At 35.2% G+C, this 17,744-nt stretch overlaps 2 protein-coding genes, 1 long non-coding RNA gene and 1 pseudogene across 3 annotated transcripts; all 4 read left to right on the forward strand.

Moving 5' to 3' along the window:
• Nucleotides 1-183: 183 nt before the first annotated feature.
• Nucleotides 184-4,457, forward strand: LOC130747421 (uncharacterized). Its single transcript, XM_057600359.1, has 7 exons — nt 184-343; nt 525-690; nt 781-839; nt 1,750-1,868; nt 2,085-2,322; nt 3,542-3,662; nt 4,075-4,457. The coding sequence occupies exons 1-7, from the start codon at nt 284-286 to the stop codon at nt 4,152-4,154; spliced, it is 843 nt and encodes a 280-aa protein (XP_057456342.1). The 5' UTR covers nt 184-283; the 3' UTR covers nt 4,155-4,457.
• Nucleotides 4,458-4,568: 111 nt separating this feature from the next.
• Nucleotides 4,569-10,116, forward strand: LOC130747420 (cysteine-rich receptor-like protein kinase 10; annotated as a pseudogene).
• Nucleotides 10,117-12,131: 2,015 nt separating this feature from the next.
• On the forward strand, nt 12,132-12,974 carry LOC130743025 (uncharacterized). Its single transcript, XR_009021324.1, has 2 exons — nt 12,132-12,597; nt 12,743-12,974. It is a non-coding gene; the product is annotated as an uncharacterized LOC130743025 (long non-coding RNA).
• Nucleotides 12,975-14,778: 1,804 nt separating this feature from the next.
• On the forward strand, nt 14,779-16,592 carry LOC130747422 (allene oxide synthase 3-like). Its single transcript, XM_057600360.1, has one exon. It carries the CDS (start codon nt 14,915-14,917, stop codon nt 16,376-16,378), a length of 1,464 nt encoding a protein of 487 aa, XP_057456343.1. The 5' UTR covers nt 14,779-14,914; the 3' UTR covers nt 16,379-16,592.
• Nucleotides 16,593-17,744: the final 1,152 nt, after the last annotated feature.

Genomic DNA, 17,744 nt, shown 5'->3' on the forward strand with positions numbered 1-17,744 from the left:
TTTGTAAAATGAAGCCCTTTTTTGGTGAAAAAACTATTTTTAAGCCAAATATTTAAAATAACCACTTTTTTTATCCAAGGATTAGGATTTGACCTCTTATTTCTAATGTGGATATGGAGTGTGGATATGATATTAGGCCAATTACAAGTCCAACAGTGCCTCGTACCAAAAAAGCCCAAAGGAGTATATTGTTCACTCAGCTTCGTCTTTCTCAAGAAAAGCAGCAATTTGCAGAAGCAGAAATAGCTGAAGGTGCCAAATTCCAGTGTTGACAATATAGAACATGGAGTTCGTTGCTGAAGAAGGCAAGCACCTCAATGACAATTGCTCCACTTTGATTTTGGTTTGTATCATTTTCTAGGGTTTTATATATTTTCCCCCAATTTTGACACCACTTTGTTATGAATCTCTTTGCCAAAAAGACATTCACTTTTCAGTACAGTGCTATTGGAGAAATTGTGGGTTTAGCTCAAAATTGTAACTTGTTGAATTTGTGGTTTTGTTTGTGTGTGTGTTTGTTTCAGCCTGCTTTATCTATTGGGAATGTGGGGCAACTAGCAGCAGACCTTTTGGTTTCATCAATGGCTACAGAGAGAGTTGGGTACTTGGATGATCCTCATGTTCTTCCCTGTGTTGGCAATGATGCTTATGGACCTGTTCCTCAAGGAGACCTTGCTCTTCCTCTTGAAGGTTTTGCTTTACTTTTTATTTGTTCTGTGACTGCAATGAATTTTCATTTTTTTAAGTTAAAAATTCTCAAAATGTGTCACTTCTTTGCAGCTTATGATTCCCCATCTAATGCTCTCACTATCATCCAACAGCGATCTCCGGTGATTAAGGTATCTTCTGAGGCATCATTTGTTCTCTTCATGTCTTTTATCTGACATTGCTTACCTTAAGTCTAAGTATGGTGATTTCAGGCTGTCATTAAGTGTTTTTTTATGCGTATATTGTTCCCTAATCAGACTGAGCTGTCTGTAGTAAAATTTGAATGTGGACAGGCTGAAGCTTGAATCTTACTTGCTTTATTTTTCCTGTACATGAGCATGAGTTTCAATCCCCTTTTTCTGTCCTTCAAGTTTGTATTTTCGAGTGTTTCTAGATGTTGGCTTCTATTTTGTATTTCCTGCAATAATGATCATCACTATTTAAAAAAAAAAGTTAAGATGACATTAATTAGTATTATGTTGCCCTTGTACTCAATTTATGTGTAATCACCTTAAATGTCACTTAAAAAGAAATGGAGAAAGTAGATATATTAACTGAGTAGTGTTTTGTGTATTTCCATGTTGGATCCTCTTTTTCTTTGTTTGTTGGTTCTATTTTGTGTGTTTTGTTCAGGACACGTAACTTTTTATTGTTAATTATGAATGCCATGAATTTTGAGTATTTTTAAGTATATACATACATATATAGTATAAATTGTATAGACTGTCTAAAATATTCAGTATAGCGGTCATCTTACTACGCGCTATATACTACTAGCATTTTTGGGGTTGAAAGCTACGCACTATTCTTAGTCTAGTTGTGAAGAATCATATGTACAATTCCTGCTTAATATTTTGATCAACACTAGCATAGGCTTGTGGGTAACAACAAGGAATTCACTGGAGTAACTTACAATTTAATGTGCATTTCCTTTATGCTAGTTCCATACTTCATGTTTTTATTAGGTTGAATGCTTGAATTGACACATAACTTTGGAATCTGGAAAGATAAATTGCAATTAATACGTGGTCATTTGAATAGGGTATGATGCTTGATTTTGCAAAAAACATGGCTGATTTCCTTGCTGGTAGTGGAAAGAAGCATATTGTTCTTCTCTCCAGCTTAGATTTTGGAAAATGGCAAAAAGTTGACATGTCAAGGTGAGGCAGTTATATTTTGAAATACAACTTCTTTACGATTAAGATATTCATTCATTGTTCCTGTTATTTTTTGTTTGTCACATTTATTCAAATCATAACTGCATGAAGATTATGTCCATTCTCACCCTGACAATCTTGTAAAATTTAAGAATAATCTTGGTCTAGGAAATGCATTGGGATATTTTCCATTCTGATGTCTATTGGGGGTCATTTTAGTGGTTTGCAGATCTATTACCTATCTAGTGCCAACAGCAATGGAACAGATGAAAACTGTGAGAGCCTTGGGTGGAAGAAACTTCAGGAGTATGACCCTTCTCAAAAGCATTGGAAATTTCTTAGTGATTTAGCTGAAGGAAATGCAACTCGGGAAGATATTATTTCTGAAGAAGATGAACTAGAAGAAGAAGATTACTATGCTAGCTTGCCTTTTGCTGCACTTTATTCCTTTCTCAAGGTAACATATGTGCTGTTAAATTTGATGATGTCACATACTCACATTCCTTGTAACTCTTGCAATGATTTAATAGAGGAGTGAGGTAGAAAAATAAAATTTCTCTTCAGATGAAACTAAGGCCACCATCCCCTTTAATTTCCTAACCATCCCCAGTTTGTGTAATTTCCTTAAACACCTTTGGAGTTCGAAAAGTTCCAGCTTTTAGATTCCGATGCTAATTTTTTTTTAAGTATCTGATTTTAATTTCCAGTAGCTTGGAGCCGGATATATGCTCCGGAAACTAATTTCCAGTAGTTACTTTTCGGAAACCATCCTTCAATTCCGTAAACCTTAGTTTCCACTTTCCAGAAAATATGTTCCGGATTCTAGGTTCCGGGATTCTAGGTTCCGGAAGCTATGTATTTCTGATCATAAACTTTGATTTAAATTTTAAAGCTACCGGATTCTAATTTCCTGTATGTATTCTAAGGTTCCGGAAATTAGAATTCGGTAGCTAATTTATCTTAATAACACTACACTACCAAATTCTACTTTTCGGAACCTTAGAATACCATACCGGAAACTAGAATTCAGTAGTTTTAATTCAGCAACTTGTACACTATGCTACCCGATTCTAATTTCCGGAACTATAAAATACCTACTGAAAATTAGATACCGGTAAGGCGAAGCTTCGCCATGGAAAGAGCTTTGCATGAATGAGAGGGAGAAAAATAGGCATATTTTTGTCTTGTTGAAAAATACAGGAGGGAGAGGATAGATGAGGGAGGTGTTTAGTTTTGCCCCTTCCTTCATGTAACATTTTTTTATGATCGGTGCCTGTTGTTATGAACCACTGTTACTAGTTTCCTTAAAAAACTTCTTAACTGAAGTAGTTTACTTTACATGACATATTATGATGCTTTACCTTCGGCGCATGCCATGATAAAGTGAGGCCACATGCGTTGGGAATTTTGTTTTCATATGCCATGTTGAGAATGGTGAAATATAATTGTTCAGTTGCTCATTTATTATTTTGAAAAATAAAAAAAAATGAAGTTTCATACGCAGGATAAATCTCCATGTTGGAGAATGGTGAACTATAAACTCAGTTGCTCATCAATTTATTTTAAAAAATAAAAAATAAGAGGAACATGGTATCTTGCTTACCTTTTTATTGCAAAATTGCGAACAAGAGCATTAATATGACTGATGACTAAAATGTTTTGGTTTAATGTATCAGGCAAAAGGTTTGAAGGTTACCTGCTTGTTGTGTTATTGCTCAGAAGGAGACAACATCTCTGATGCTTTTCAATTAGCTGATGCAGTATGCAAACTTCTAAGGCTGACTCCCCCTACTTCTGGTTAGCTATATTTATCTTTATCATCTTATATTTTGATCTATTGTTTGTGACTCAGCTAAATTAGCAGCCATTTGTTTGAATTAATTCCCCAGGATTAATTTACTAGATAATCTTTCTTCTCATACTTTTCACTTGAATGTGGATTTTGATAAGTAATATTTTAATCCCTGCGTCCCTAGTCCTAATCTTGAGGTTATTTTCCCTCTCTCGAGAAACCATTTTATCGCACAAATGACTTGTACTAATATCTGTTATCTAGAATTAGATATGAATGACAAAGATCACTAGTTTCATACCATCACCCCTTCTGCACCAGTTAAAAGTTGAATCCTAACTAGTGAATAGAAACATGTTGGCATGTAAGAAAAATCATAAAACTTCGTTGGTAATATTTCTGATAATTGCATTTCAGGGATTGAAGGTAACAAGTGGCGAGTTCCACTTTCTTGGATGACGGTATATGGACCACCCCCGGATATGTCAATGTTCTAAGGCTAGATTGGTGTTATTAGTGAAATTTAATGGATTCTATTGTCTTAGAATTTAGTTTTGATTGTGCAGTAAAGAACATGTAAAATTTTATCGGAGTTCTGTACAATTAATTAGATATAACCTTTTTTTAATAGTCGTCTTGGGATGTTGAAAATTTCCCCATCTATAGTCAACTCTTTAATTCAGGTTTCTTTATGCAATATTTTTATATGAAATGTGTTGAGCAAAGTAACATGAAGTACAAATATGAATTTATTCTTCCTAATCTCCTAATCAATGAGACTTAGAGAGCATATTCATCCATTTTCAAGTTATGAATACTCTAATCTTTTATAGAAACAAGAGTAATCACATCACTAGCCAGTGGCCAGCATCTTCATATATTTCATTTTAAATTTTCTTTCTTCAGTTACCATGATCTCTAGTCACTTGACTTTTTTATTTCAATCTAATACACTTTAGTGATACAAGTTCTCTTCAATGAGAAAAATACTTTTATCCAATATACCTCGTTACTTCATTTAACTTTTTTTGTATCAGGATGATGCAAAAATCAATTTACAATCTTGTAAACCTTAAAATAACCTAACACTTAGACTCTGGACAGGTTGTATTTGATTCTGACAAATTCAAATCTGGCCAAGTAGAAGAACTACTAGATGGCAAAACCTTTTGTATCAGAATGATTATATTTTTTATTCACAGAACTCAAACATAAAAGGGAATTAAACTCTGTATCACTTGAGCCAAATTGGTATTGATAAAGCAGTTGACTAAATCATATGTGAGTATCATCAGTTCTTGGGGTGTGGAATTCAACTAGATTCATCTCAAATGATGATGGCAACAGTATTCAACCTGAGAACACCAATTATTGCCATCCTCACGTTTCTTGGCTTCATGGCCCTGTCCCTTTCCACCACAGCAAGAGCACAATCCCCAAATTACGTTGGTGATGACTGCCAAAACTCAACAGAACAAGCCCTGACCACTGCATACCAAACCAACCTTAACAAAGTCCTCTCATGGCTCTCCTCTGATGCAGCCACAAGCAAGGGTTATAACCACACCACCATAGGAACTAACACGTCTGACACTGTCTATGGCTTCTATGATTGCAGGGCTGATGTCACAGAATCATTCTGCCAGTTCTGTGTCTCGACTGCAGCATCAGAAATCCCTCAACGCTGTCCTAACAGATCCTCCGCTGTGATATGGTACAACTTCTGCATTCTCAGGTACTCGAACCGTGATTTCTTTGGGAAACTCACAACAACCCCGTCATGGGAAATTTTGGGGTCCAAGAACATCACTGGCTCACAAGAACTTCAGAAAGCTGAGAAATTTATGCAGAGTTTGATAAGTGAAGCTAGTGTGGAGAGCAACAAGTTGTTTGCAATGGGGGAGTTCAATTTGAACAGTTCTGAGGAGAGGTATGGGTTGGTGCAGTGCAGCAGAGACATTTCTGCTAACTATTGCAGCCTGTGTTTGGAAACTATGCTAGACAAAGTTCCTCAGTGCTGTGGGACAGAGGTTGGATGGCAGGTTTTGGCTCCAAGCTGTCTGATAAAGTATGATGATTACATATTCTACCAGATTACTAATCAAACATCTCCTTTGCCTGCTCCAGGTACATGTAGCAGATTAATTGTTACCATTGTTAGGTAGTTACCATTGTGTTTTATTGGTTCCTTCTACCTTCTACTCTACTCTGCCATTTTTTTTGTCAAAGTATAGTTAGATACTACAATGCTTTAGAATAAAAGAGATACAAAACATTGCACGTTTGTTTATTATAGCACAAAAATCAATAGACAATAAGAGAAAGACAAAACTCCCTGTGAGTCGACTCTGTCGGAGTAAATCGACATAAATTTCACAAAATAATTTTGTCTTCAGAAGAAATTGTAGAAGGATTACCAAACTCATTGACAAGTCTTTCTATTTTGGCTGCATGGTCAGGCTGCAAGGTTGGTTTAGTTATTAAAGATAAAAAAAAAAACTTTATTTAAAAAGTTTAGGTTCATTTTCTACCATGAAGTTCTTAATTCTTGGCCCATAATGTATAATTAACAAGGATGAGAAATTCAATATAATAATTTTGTTGTAGTTAGTTTGTTATCTATAAATCTAAAAAGCTAATACATTATTTTAAAAATGAGAAGCTAATTTAGTTTTCTAGATAAATTAATCCTGAACTTTATTAGATTGTATACACACCCCTATAAATTAAATTTGAGTTTTAATTCTTGAATTTCTCAAGGCTATTTCATATTTTCTTTCACATAAAATTGCATCTCTTTATCATATTATGAAATATAACCTTAACTTCTATATTAAAAATTAAATTATTATTAGTTATATCTAAATAGAATTTTATTTAAATTAATTTTTTTGATAAATAGTTAATTTATTTCATCAATCAAAATTAAATTAAATTAAATATCTTTGCCTTCCACTTGTAACAAAAAAAATATCTTCAAATCATCAGGGAATTAAATTTTTTTAAAAAATAAAAAATAATAATAATCTTATATTTTGTTTTCTAATGAAAATAGTCCTGAGAGATACTAATTGAAAAACATATTACTCTCTTTAAGTCAAATTCTTGCACAAGCTTGTAATAATGTCCTAGGCTTGAAATGAGAACCTATCACGTTTTGAACATGAGCTCAGTGAATTGTAAATACTAATTTTTAAAGGGCAACCAGAAAAGAATTCGTTAAGCTTTCATAATGATTTTTGTATAAAGAAATTCATGCTAAATAGTAGTTCGTTTGAATATGCCTTAAACTTATAATTAGTTTTATTTAAGCATACGTCAAAGCAATTTTCTCCCCGATAATACGTTGATCAAAGATAAGGTGAGAATTAATTGAGATTGTATATGGATTGTGTTGCTTTCGAAGACTATAGCTACACGCTTGATTTCGGAAAAACGACCAAGTGTCATTCTGAATTGGTCTTATGTAAATACTAAATTGTGCATAAACTAAAATAATGTAACACGTTTACTTTACTATATATACTATAATCACAATGATGTGGAAACATTGAATTGTTTAAATGTAGTTTTTTTAACTTTATATCTTTTTCTCCTTTGATTACTCTCCTCTTTTCTCTGCACTCAACTTAGCACCTCTCAAATTTTATAGATTCAAAGATAGTGGAAAAGTATTTTGAAAGATACATCAAACCTAATATTGAACACAACTAAACTTTCTAGTTTCTATGATGCTATCTTGAATAACTGGTCAATTTTTTTAACAAAATTGAATTTGTTACAGCATCTACTAAATAGAGAGTGGACACACAAGTAAAATATGGTGGACCAACATATAGATCACTTATATGTTGAAAAAAGTACTTTGGTAGCATTTTCCATCCCTTGGCTTGATATAGATAAACTTTATAAATTAGTGATTATTTAGATTCTAGTTGAACTCAACATGGATCTAGATTGAACTTAACGTAGCAAAATTTTACTTTTTTAATTCATATTATACTCAGCGTGGTAAATTTTAACTTCTTCATTGATACATTAAGATATGTGAAATCACATTTGCGTTTGCACCAACACGCCAAAAAAAAAATACACTTACTAATTACTAATGTGTATTTATGAGATGAATTTGGTATATGAGTGGAAAGAAATGTTGGCATCTTCAACTGTGCTATTGTTGCACTTGCAGCCAAGCAGAGAGGTACAAGCAATTTGTCAAAAACCTGTACCATTACCATAGTAAGTGTGTTGGTGGTACTAGCTCTACTAAGTTTCTGTATGTACTACTCATGGAGATGGTATAAGTCTAAGAAAGGTAATTAACATTACCTGCACACATGCTGAAACTTCTCTTAAGTCTTAACTCATTTTACATAACAATGGCAGAAAGCAAATACTAACTCACAAGTTTCCTTAGAACATGGTCTATTATCAGAGACAATTCCTATATCTTTTCATGGCCATCTTCAAGGAGAGGAAGATTCACTGAATACAAACCTTCCTACAATCCCTTTAATTTGGATTCGACAGAGCACTAATAACTTTGATGAGTCATGTAAATTAGGAGAAGGTGGATTTGGCCCAGTTTACATGGTATTACTCAAGCAGTACAAATTTTTTTTGAGCCTTTAATTCTTAGTTGCCATATGTATTTTTCCTTTCATTTCCCTTATTTCAGGGTAATTTGGAAGATGGAACAGAAATTGCTGTCAAAAGACTCTCTTAAAAATCTAACCAGGGTGTAGAGGAGTTCAAGAATGAAATAATTTTCATAGCAAAACTACAACATAGGAACCTTGTGAAACTCTTGGGTTGCTGCATTGAGGAAAATGAAAAGCTGCTAGTATATGAGTACATGCCAAATTCAAGTCTTGACTCTCACCTATTCAGTATGTTTTAACTAAATGCCTGTACTATTTTACATTTTCTTTTCCATGTTCCAATATATTGTTTATACAAGTATCTAGAGATTATTAATAAGGATTGTTTGTCATGTGGTAGAAGGAGTTTGGAGGAAGAACTCTGTAGCCAAAACTACATGATATGTTTGGAAATTCTTCTACAATTGATTCTAAAATCAGAATCGGTTAAAAGGAGAAGCTTCTGTGGCAGCATGTTTTGATTAGCTACTTTGCCCTCAAAATAAATTCCGAAGTCTAAACTACTCACAGAAGTTTCTCCTCATAATAGTTTTTGAGTTCCATAATTGAATTTAAGGAAAGAGAAGTGGATGCAAACATTACAGAAGTTTGTTACTTAGGGGGAAAAGAAAGAGAGAATGGTTATTTCCTCTGATACTGCACAAGCTTGTTACTTGTTCTCAGCTCTATATATTCCAGTATCAAAAAACCTTTCCTAATTGTGACTTGCATGTCAGATGAAGAGAAACGAAAGCAACTAGATTGGAAATTACGACTGAGCATAATTAATGGAATTGCAAAAGGACTTCTTTACCTACATGAAGACTCTAGGCTTAGAGTAATCCATAGAGATCTGAAAGCCAGCAATGTTCTTCTGGATCAAGAGATGAATCCAAAAATTTCAGATTTTGGATTGGCCAGGATATTTGTAAAAGGCCAGAGTCAGGAAAATACAAACAGAGTTGTGGGTACCTAGTATGTGTTAATGCTAACTCTTTCTTTTCATGGCACATGAATATGCAATTAATTAACTAATATAATTGTAAAATTGGCAAACTAACAGGGTTATATTGATTTTAAACAGTGGATACATGGCTCCAGAATATGCTATGGAAGGGTTATATTCAGTGAAATCTGATGTTTTCAGCTTTGGAGTTATTTTGTTAGAAATCATTTGTGGGAAAAGGAATGGTGAATTCTATCTTTCAGAACATGGTCAGAGTCTTCTTATGTATGTGAGTTTTTCTGCTCTCATGTAGTTAAAAATCTGACATTAGCTGAAGATACATGAATGGTCAGGTCCTTATGGTAAAAGCTTATGGTAATAGGTGCTCAATTAAGTTGTTTGCCCAAACACATCTTATTTGAAGTTTCTGAATATCCATTTTGTATGCAGAGTTGGAGACTTTGGTGTGAAGGAAAAAGTTTGGAACTATTAGATCCAATACTGAAAACAACATGCATAGCCAATGAAGTTATGAAATGCATGCACATTGGATTATTGTGTGTACAACAAGATGCAGCAGATAGACCAACCATGTCCACGGTTGTTGTCATGCTGGCGAGTGACACAATGGCACTTCCCAACCCAAATCATCCAGCATTTTCTGTTGGAAGAAAGATCAAGGATGAAGAATCAAGATCAAAAGCTTTCAAGGATCATTCTATTAATGAAATAACAGTATCAAATGTTTTAGCCAGGTAGTGGATATAACATGTTAAGAAATTTTCTTTGTGTATACACTTTGGACTATGCAACCAATAACTATAAAAACTGGTCAGGTCAACCACCCCTGTATATAAGAAGCACTTTTTCTTCTTTTGTGTTGCTATTTTTACCTAAGCTAGATCTTAGGGGCTTAAGTCATTTTGCTATCTGATGATAACTATACAAATTGGGGGTACTAATGATATGTTTTTGTGTTCGTCTAAATCACCCGATAAACATGAAGTAAAATTATTCTAGTTGTTTTAGTTTCTCAAGGTAAACCTACAACGGGTAGCTATGAGACTAATTTTTTCAAGGCTAAAAAATTACATTAAGTGAATAGAAATCTCACAACAAATCTTTTCTCATACACACTGTTTAGGATCGAACTCTGATTTAAATGCTTAAGGAGTCAAATTATCTACCAATTGTATTAGATTTTAGTAAAACTACTATATTTTTGGTAAGTAATATTTTAACATGTTTTATGAGTTAAAACTTATAATACACATGTCAAAACACTTTTTATCGCATATTTGATTTAGATAACTTCATTGTTTCGTAATGGCCTGGTTTTCGTCATTAACGCACTTAAATTATGATACGAAACCTAGGTCCAGTCCTGAGTATAATTGGGTATATATATTGCCTATAGAGTGTTGTTTTGCAAGTAATGGGGGTTCCTCAAAAACATTCATGTGGAAGTAAAGGTTGAGATCACATGTCGTTTTCATAGAGTTAATTTACGTGTTATAGTTATCATTATCGAAATAAAGCAGAAAATTGACATCAATGCACACATGGAACTATATATGGCAAATGATACCTTAAATAATCTATGAAAGCCACCTTTGCTCTTCAAAGCTTCTGCATAGTGATAGAACTATAGAAGTGTTCATCAGTTTTCTTACCCATCTGAAAAATCCGTTGTATTAAATTTAATTAATTGCGATTTATTTGTTAATTTGATTAGTTCTTTTCACATTGAACTCAAACTAATGAACAAGAGGGAAGAGAAAGAGGTTAGGGTGGGAAAAATTACATAAATCACCCTTAGACCATCAGTGGACGTGAAAAAAAGGTTCATGCACCTTAATCTTTGTCAATTTTTATATCAACAATGAAATATACACAGTTTCAAAAAAAAATTATATATACACACCTCATTTTTCATTTTTTAAACACTTCATTTCCACCTATTTTTGTTTCTATCTCTCTCCCATGGGCGGACCCACGTGTAGTTGGGGTTTTGAGTTTTTTTTAATATCGTATGTAGCGGCGGTTTGGGATCTGCCGCTAAACGTTTTGTGTTAATGTATGACGACGGTCGATAGCGCCGCTATAGCTTAATTAGTAAAAAATCAAAATTCACGCTTAACATCAAATTAGAACGCGGTTTTTCTTTCTTTCTTTCTTCCATAGCTGCTTTTCAACATTCATCAACTTAAAACCCTTTTCCCCAAAAATTGAAAACCCACCAATCTTCACATTCCTAAATTTCTCATCGCATGGAGAACCCTAACACCAATCAACGACAATTCAAGAGGAAATTCAATTGATTCATTGTCTCTCAAGTAAATCAACTTCGTAATTCACCTTACTACGCTACGTACACACAATTCATGTTAGATGATCTTTTCCTATTTCTATTTTTTAAAATTTTAAGTTTTCAAAGTTTTTTTTTTGTTTATGAACTTGTTGCACGCGTTGAGCTAAGTCGATTTTTTGGGTGAGAATTTATGCTTGTGAACTCAGCAGATCTGAGTTCTTTGATGGAACCATGTTGGGTTTGGAGCTACCTCCGTTTGTTTTTGCTGATGAGTTTTCCTGTTTTGATTGTTGATTCGTGCCTGCAAATTTTGGAATGTTAAATTAGGAACATTGTAATGTTTTCTACCAAAAAAGCAAAAATTGTCCTTTTTAATGCACAAATTAGTCTAAACTTTTCATGGTTGAATAAACTTTTGTGCTTTTCATGTGAAATTATGACTACTTCTTGCTTGCTACCTAATATAATCTCTACTTTGTATTTTAGTCTATAATTTCTTTTATGTTTAGTCACACCGATATATAATGTCTGGATCCGCCCCTGCTCTCTCATTTTATCATCTATCACATCTCATACTTTCTCTCTCTTACTTTTGTTTTCTTCTTATCGATCTCTCTCATCATTCCACCTCTGTAAAGAAAAGTGTAAGTAACATTTTCCTTTTTATACCCATTTCACACTGTTTTATAATATCATCATTAAAAGTAATTTGATTTATTACTTGAGATTTGATTGAAGTGAAAAAAACACACACGTCTAAAAATAACTAACAATACCACCATTTATGTAACTCTCTTTTATAAGCTTTGTATGACAGGTTCGAACTTGAAACATGTTAGGGCCTGTTTGGGGTAGCGTTTCAGACCCCAAACGTGCGTTGCGTCCTGGAGAACGTGATTTACCAGTTTGCTGCAAGTGTTTGGTTTAGCGTTTTTGTCAACGCACCAACGCAGATCCAGGCCAAAACAGCGTTGAACGAACAAGAAGCGATAAATTAGAGCGGCAGCGTCCAACGTTCGCGTTTGACCGTTGAAGAATTAAAGGTAAGCCATAATTTTGAAGTTTTGGCTTTCAACAACTCAGATCTACTGCATTTCTTTGCTCTGTCTTTGGTGCCTCTGTTTCTGGGTTTGAATTGGGTTTGAAGAGCATGGTAGCTAAATCGTGCTTCCTCCTTTCATGCTCAAGTTTGCTGTTGAACATGCCTTTGTGGGACTGGGACCGTGCACCTGCGAGCTGCAACTAGTTGCAAGGGAGAAGAAACCAGGAAAATAGCCAACGAAGAAGAAAGAGGAGATGCAAGTAATGAAAAATATCTCAGAAAGAGGACCGTGCACCTTGTTACTTTATTTGTTTCATTTTTTATTTTATATTTAGTAATGAAAAATATCTCATAATAAATAATTGCAGCTTATCTTTTTATTATACATAATTTATTTAAAATTTATTTAATAATATAAATATAATCATTAATTTATTATAAATATAAAATTTGTAATTTATGTTTTTTAAATTATAGTCTTAAACGTGATTTTGATTATATGCTCCAAACAATACTCATTTTTTTAAAATCGCGTTTGTTACAAATCATCCAAATACAAATCACTTTTATTCAAACACAATTGTACTCAAAATCATTTCAACAAAATCACGTTAATTCAAACACCACGTTTCTAACGAGATGCCAAACGGGCACTTAGTGTTTAGGGATATTTCAAACCAACAAACCACTAAAAAACCATCATTTTTCTATAACCCATTTAATTGATCAAATTCATGTAGGATCTAAATTATATAGGCATCACTCTTAATGACTTATATACCTATATTGATTTTAACCAATGTTAAAAAGAGAGTCTCAATCATTGTCCTAAAAATCAATAATTATTTATTCACACCTCGAAATGAGGTGGAATGAGGTGGAAGAAGAGAGAGATAGGAAGAAAAGAAAAAGTAAGAGTGAGAAAGTATAAGAGGAGAGAGATAGAAATAAAAAAAGGTTTAAATATTGAAGTGTATAAAAAAAGAGGTGTGTATATATCATTACCACTTAAAAAATACATGCACTCCGTTTCTGTATCCCCACGTTGGCACTCCGTTTCAGGCCAGATCCCCACATATTTTATTATTTTATTTCTCACCACGCGGTTGCCTCTGTCTCCACGTGAAAATTGAGATAGCACATTAGTGTCATGGAGCCCGCCATTGTTAATATTTTATTATCGTACCTAGTCGACACCAATATCTACATGTGTGTGGATCCCCTCATTGTGGAAAATATTATTTATATCAAAGTTTCATCATATAACCATTAATTTAAACTTATTTATTAATTAAACACATAAAAATTCAGAGTTAGATGGTATTACACCCTATACTCTTTCACATCCAGTCAACCCAATTTTATCTTCTATTATTAATCTCATTTTCCACGCTCCTACTCTATTATGGTAGCACTTAAATTGTCTGAATTTTTTTTCCAGAAGTTTCGGTCCTTGAATTTTGTTTATTTGAAATGAAGACAACTAATGTATTGTTGCTTACATGACCAGATTGTTGTTCAATCACCAATCCATAAACTTAGACAGATCGTGATTGTCCACATGTAATTTTCAAGTGGAGAGAAAAGTTCAAGATCATAGAAAACTGATAGTTAGAAAAAATGAGCAATGAGCTAGCAATGTTTGTGTGAATTAATGAACAATTAAACATGTATTTATAAATATGGTGAGAGTCATACTCATCAATGCGTCAAGTCTTGGTGAAATCTTTACGTGTGACTTATGAAATGAGTCGTAGACAGCCTTACAATAGTCTTATTAGTGTTACAGTTTTAATCTGCTGGGTTGATTCTTAAACGAGATGAAACTCACACTTGGTCATTTTGGCCAGGCAATATGATGTCCACTTAATTGTGAAATCTATACACCATCTCTTATGATTAGGAAATGGGAGAGAGATAAGGGAAGGGTTACATTCAACCATTTTAGATTATAGTATATAAGTTAGATACCAAAATTTAACGATTTGTTAAATCTATCATGATGGTTGTCTTAAAAAAAAATATCATGATGGTTAGTTTATCTTTATTATATTGTCATCTTTATCTAATTGTGAGAGAATCGTTGGTGTAAAAAAAATTATTATTATAAAAGAATGAAAGAAATAGAGAATAGAAAAATATATAGTAAGCAAGTGAAAATTGACTGAGTGAAAGAGAGGGAATGTGGAGATATAATACATTCTTTACGCCCTTTATCAATCATTCATTCATTCCAATCCCAAGCTCTAACCAAGTCAGTTTGAAAAAACAAAACAAACAAACAGATACAGTTCAGTGCGATCATCTCATCAACAACAATGGCAGCAGCATCTTCAGACGACACCAAAAACAGCAGCAGCAACCTTCCTCTGAAACCCATCCCTGGAAGCTACGGCCTCCCCTTCTTCGGAGCCATGCACGACCGCCACGACTACTTCTACAACCAAGGCCGCGACAAATTCTTCGCCACCCGAGTCGAGAAGTACAACTCCACCGTCATCCGAACCAACATGCCTCCTGGCCCCGGCATCTCCTCCGACTCCAAAGTCATCGCACTCCTCGACTCCGCCTCCTTCCCGATCCTCTTCGACAACTCCAAAGTCGAAAAACGCGACGTCCTTGACGGCACCTTCATGCCCTCCACCGGCTTCACCGGCGGCTACCGCGCCTGCGCCTTCCAAGACACCACCGAACCCTCCCACAAACTCCTCAAAACCTTCTTCATGCAAGTCCTCTCTTCCAAACACAACACCTTCCTCCCTCTCCTCCGCACCACCCTCTCCGACCACTTCTCCGATCTCGACTCCCAGCTCGCCGGAAAATCAGGAAAAGCCAGCTTCAACACCTCCATCAGCGCCGCCACGTTCAACTTCCTCTTCCTCCTCCTCACCGATAAACACCCCTCGGAAACCGTCATCGGCGACAAAGGCCCCGGCCTCGTCACCGCCTGGCTCGGAGCTCAGCTTGCACCACTCGCCACCCTCGGCCTCCCGAAAATCTTCAACTACGCCGAAGATTTCCTCATCAGAACCATCCCATTCCCGGCGTGGACAGTGAAATGGAGCTACAAGAAACTCTGCGAGGGTTTCGCTTCCGCCGGCGCGTCGCTTCTAGATGAAGCAGAGCGCGTGGGAATTAAAGGAGATGAAGCGGAACACAACCTGGTTTTCATGCTCGGGTTCAACGCGTTCGGCGGGTTAACGAACCAGTTCCCGATCCTCATCAAATGGATCGGTTTAGCCGGACCGGAACTTCACGCGAAACTCGCAGAAGAGATCAGGACCGTTGTTAGGGAGTCAAACGGGGAGGTAAGTTTATCAGCGTTGGATAAGATGACTTTGACTAAATCAGTCGTCTACGAGGTACTGAGAATTGAACCGGCGGTGCCGTACCAGTATGCAAAAGCGAGGGAGGATGTGGTGGTGGAGAGTCACGATGCGGCGTTTGAGATCAAGAAAGGGGAGATGATTTTCGGGTATCAGCCGTTTGCGACGAAGGATCCGAAGGTGTTTGAGAATCCCGAGGAGTTTGTGGGCCATAGGTTTGTTGGGGAGGGAGAGAAGTTGTTGAAATATGTGTATTGGTCTAATGGCCGTGAGACGGAGGAGCCCACGGTTGATAATAAACAGTGTCCGGCGAAGAATCTGGTGGTGCTGATGTGTAGGTTGTATGTGGTGGAATTTTTCTTGAGATATGATACTTTTACTTTTGAGTTCAAGCCAGTGGTTTTGGGTCCTAATGTTACCATCGAGTCACTAACCAAGGCCACCACCACAGTCTGATGATCAATCAACAGTTCAACACCCCACCCCTACCTAAAAGTTGTCGTGATTTGCGTGAAATACCTTTTTGTTGTTATTGTTAATTAATGTAATAAAATAATCAAAGTACAATGTATGTTTTGCTCTCTACGTACTCTGGGTAGGGAGGTGTACACTGTATACTACAGTATGCATGTTTAATTAAGGTTTTACTGAGAATTACATTGAGTAGTAATCAGCTTGAACTTTGGTTTGATCCGTATAATTATTGTCTGGATATACTTGAACAGCACATGCAATTTGTTTATTTGATCACATCGATTTATGGCACATGATGTTCCATGCCCACCTGCTATGCATGCATGACACCAAACCACGTGGTATACATGGATTTAGCCATATAAGCTTCCCCTCTAATTAAAGACAATGAGAGCCTTCACACGAGTTACTCAAGCGTCAACATTGGCTAAAAGACTTTTTGTTACACCTATCTATCGCATCACATGTGCTCACCAGGACATTTGGTCTTGTGTTTTTGTGGGGAAGAAAAGTTATCTTATGAATCCACATCCAGCAAAGTCATATATAAAGAAAAAAGTGATAACAGTATAATAGAAGTGGTGATTATTAATTATAAAAATAAATAAAAGAGAGATGATGAAAAAAAATTCAGTAAGATTGAGATGTACGTATGTATCGATACTTGTTTTTTACTGTTGTGTTCTGGAAATTTTTTGATAATCCTTATTATTTGTCGTTTTAAAATTTGTAGTTTAGTGATAAATAAATAGAAAAATATAAAGAATGTTTATCTAACAAGTAACAACAATTGTTTTATGAGGAAATCGGCAACTTGGAGATATACAAATTATATTTTGTCCAGGAGTGGAGGCACGTCATGTGGGACAAAGTTCAATATATATATATACCTTGAGGCTTGAGACTTGCAATGTTGTAGATGCGTTGTCACGAATCAGCCTCTCCTGAACGTTGTAGCCTGTAGGCGACAAAGATGTTCAGCTGTTCAAAGATCAGACACATAACTAGTTTGATAACTAAGGAGTTTGGATCAGTTATGTTGTAGAACTGATGTAACGTATGGATCGGATTAGAACTTGTATGAACTGTTGTAAGAATTTGTGCCTACGTGCCGGCCACTTATAGCTAGGTCGACAAATAATTATATCTTCACATCAACTTTTAAGTGTGGAAAGGTGAAAGAAGAGAGAGATAGGAAGAAAAGAGAGAGAAAATAAAGATTTGATAGGTAATTTGATTGATAAAGAATAAAGAAATATATAAAAAATAAATGTGAAAAAGAAGTAGAGGTGTACACGAGTGTATGTATCAAAACTCTTAGTTCTACTGTTCTTGCCATTTTATCTCA

This window comes from Lotus japonicus, chromosome 3, assembly GCF_012489685.1.
Source record: "Lotus japonicus ecotype B-129 chromosome 3, LjGifu_v1.2".
Classification (NCBI taxonomy): Eukaryota; Viridiplantae; Streptophyta; class Magnoliopsida; order Fabales; family Fabaceae; genus Lotus; species Lotus japonicus.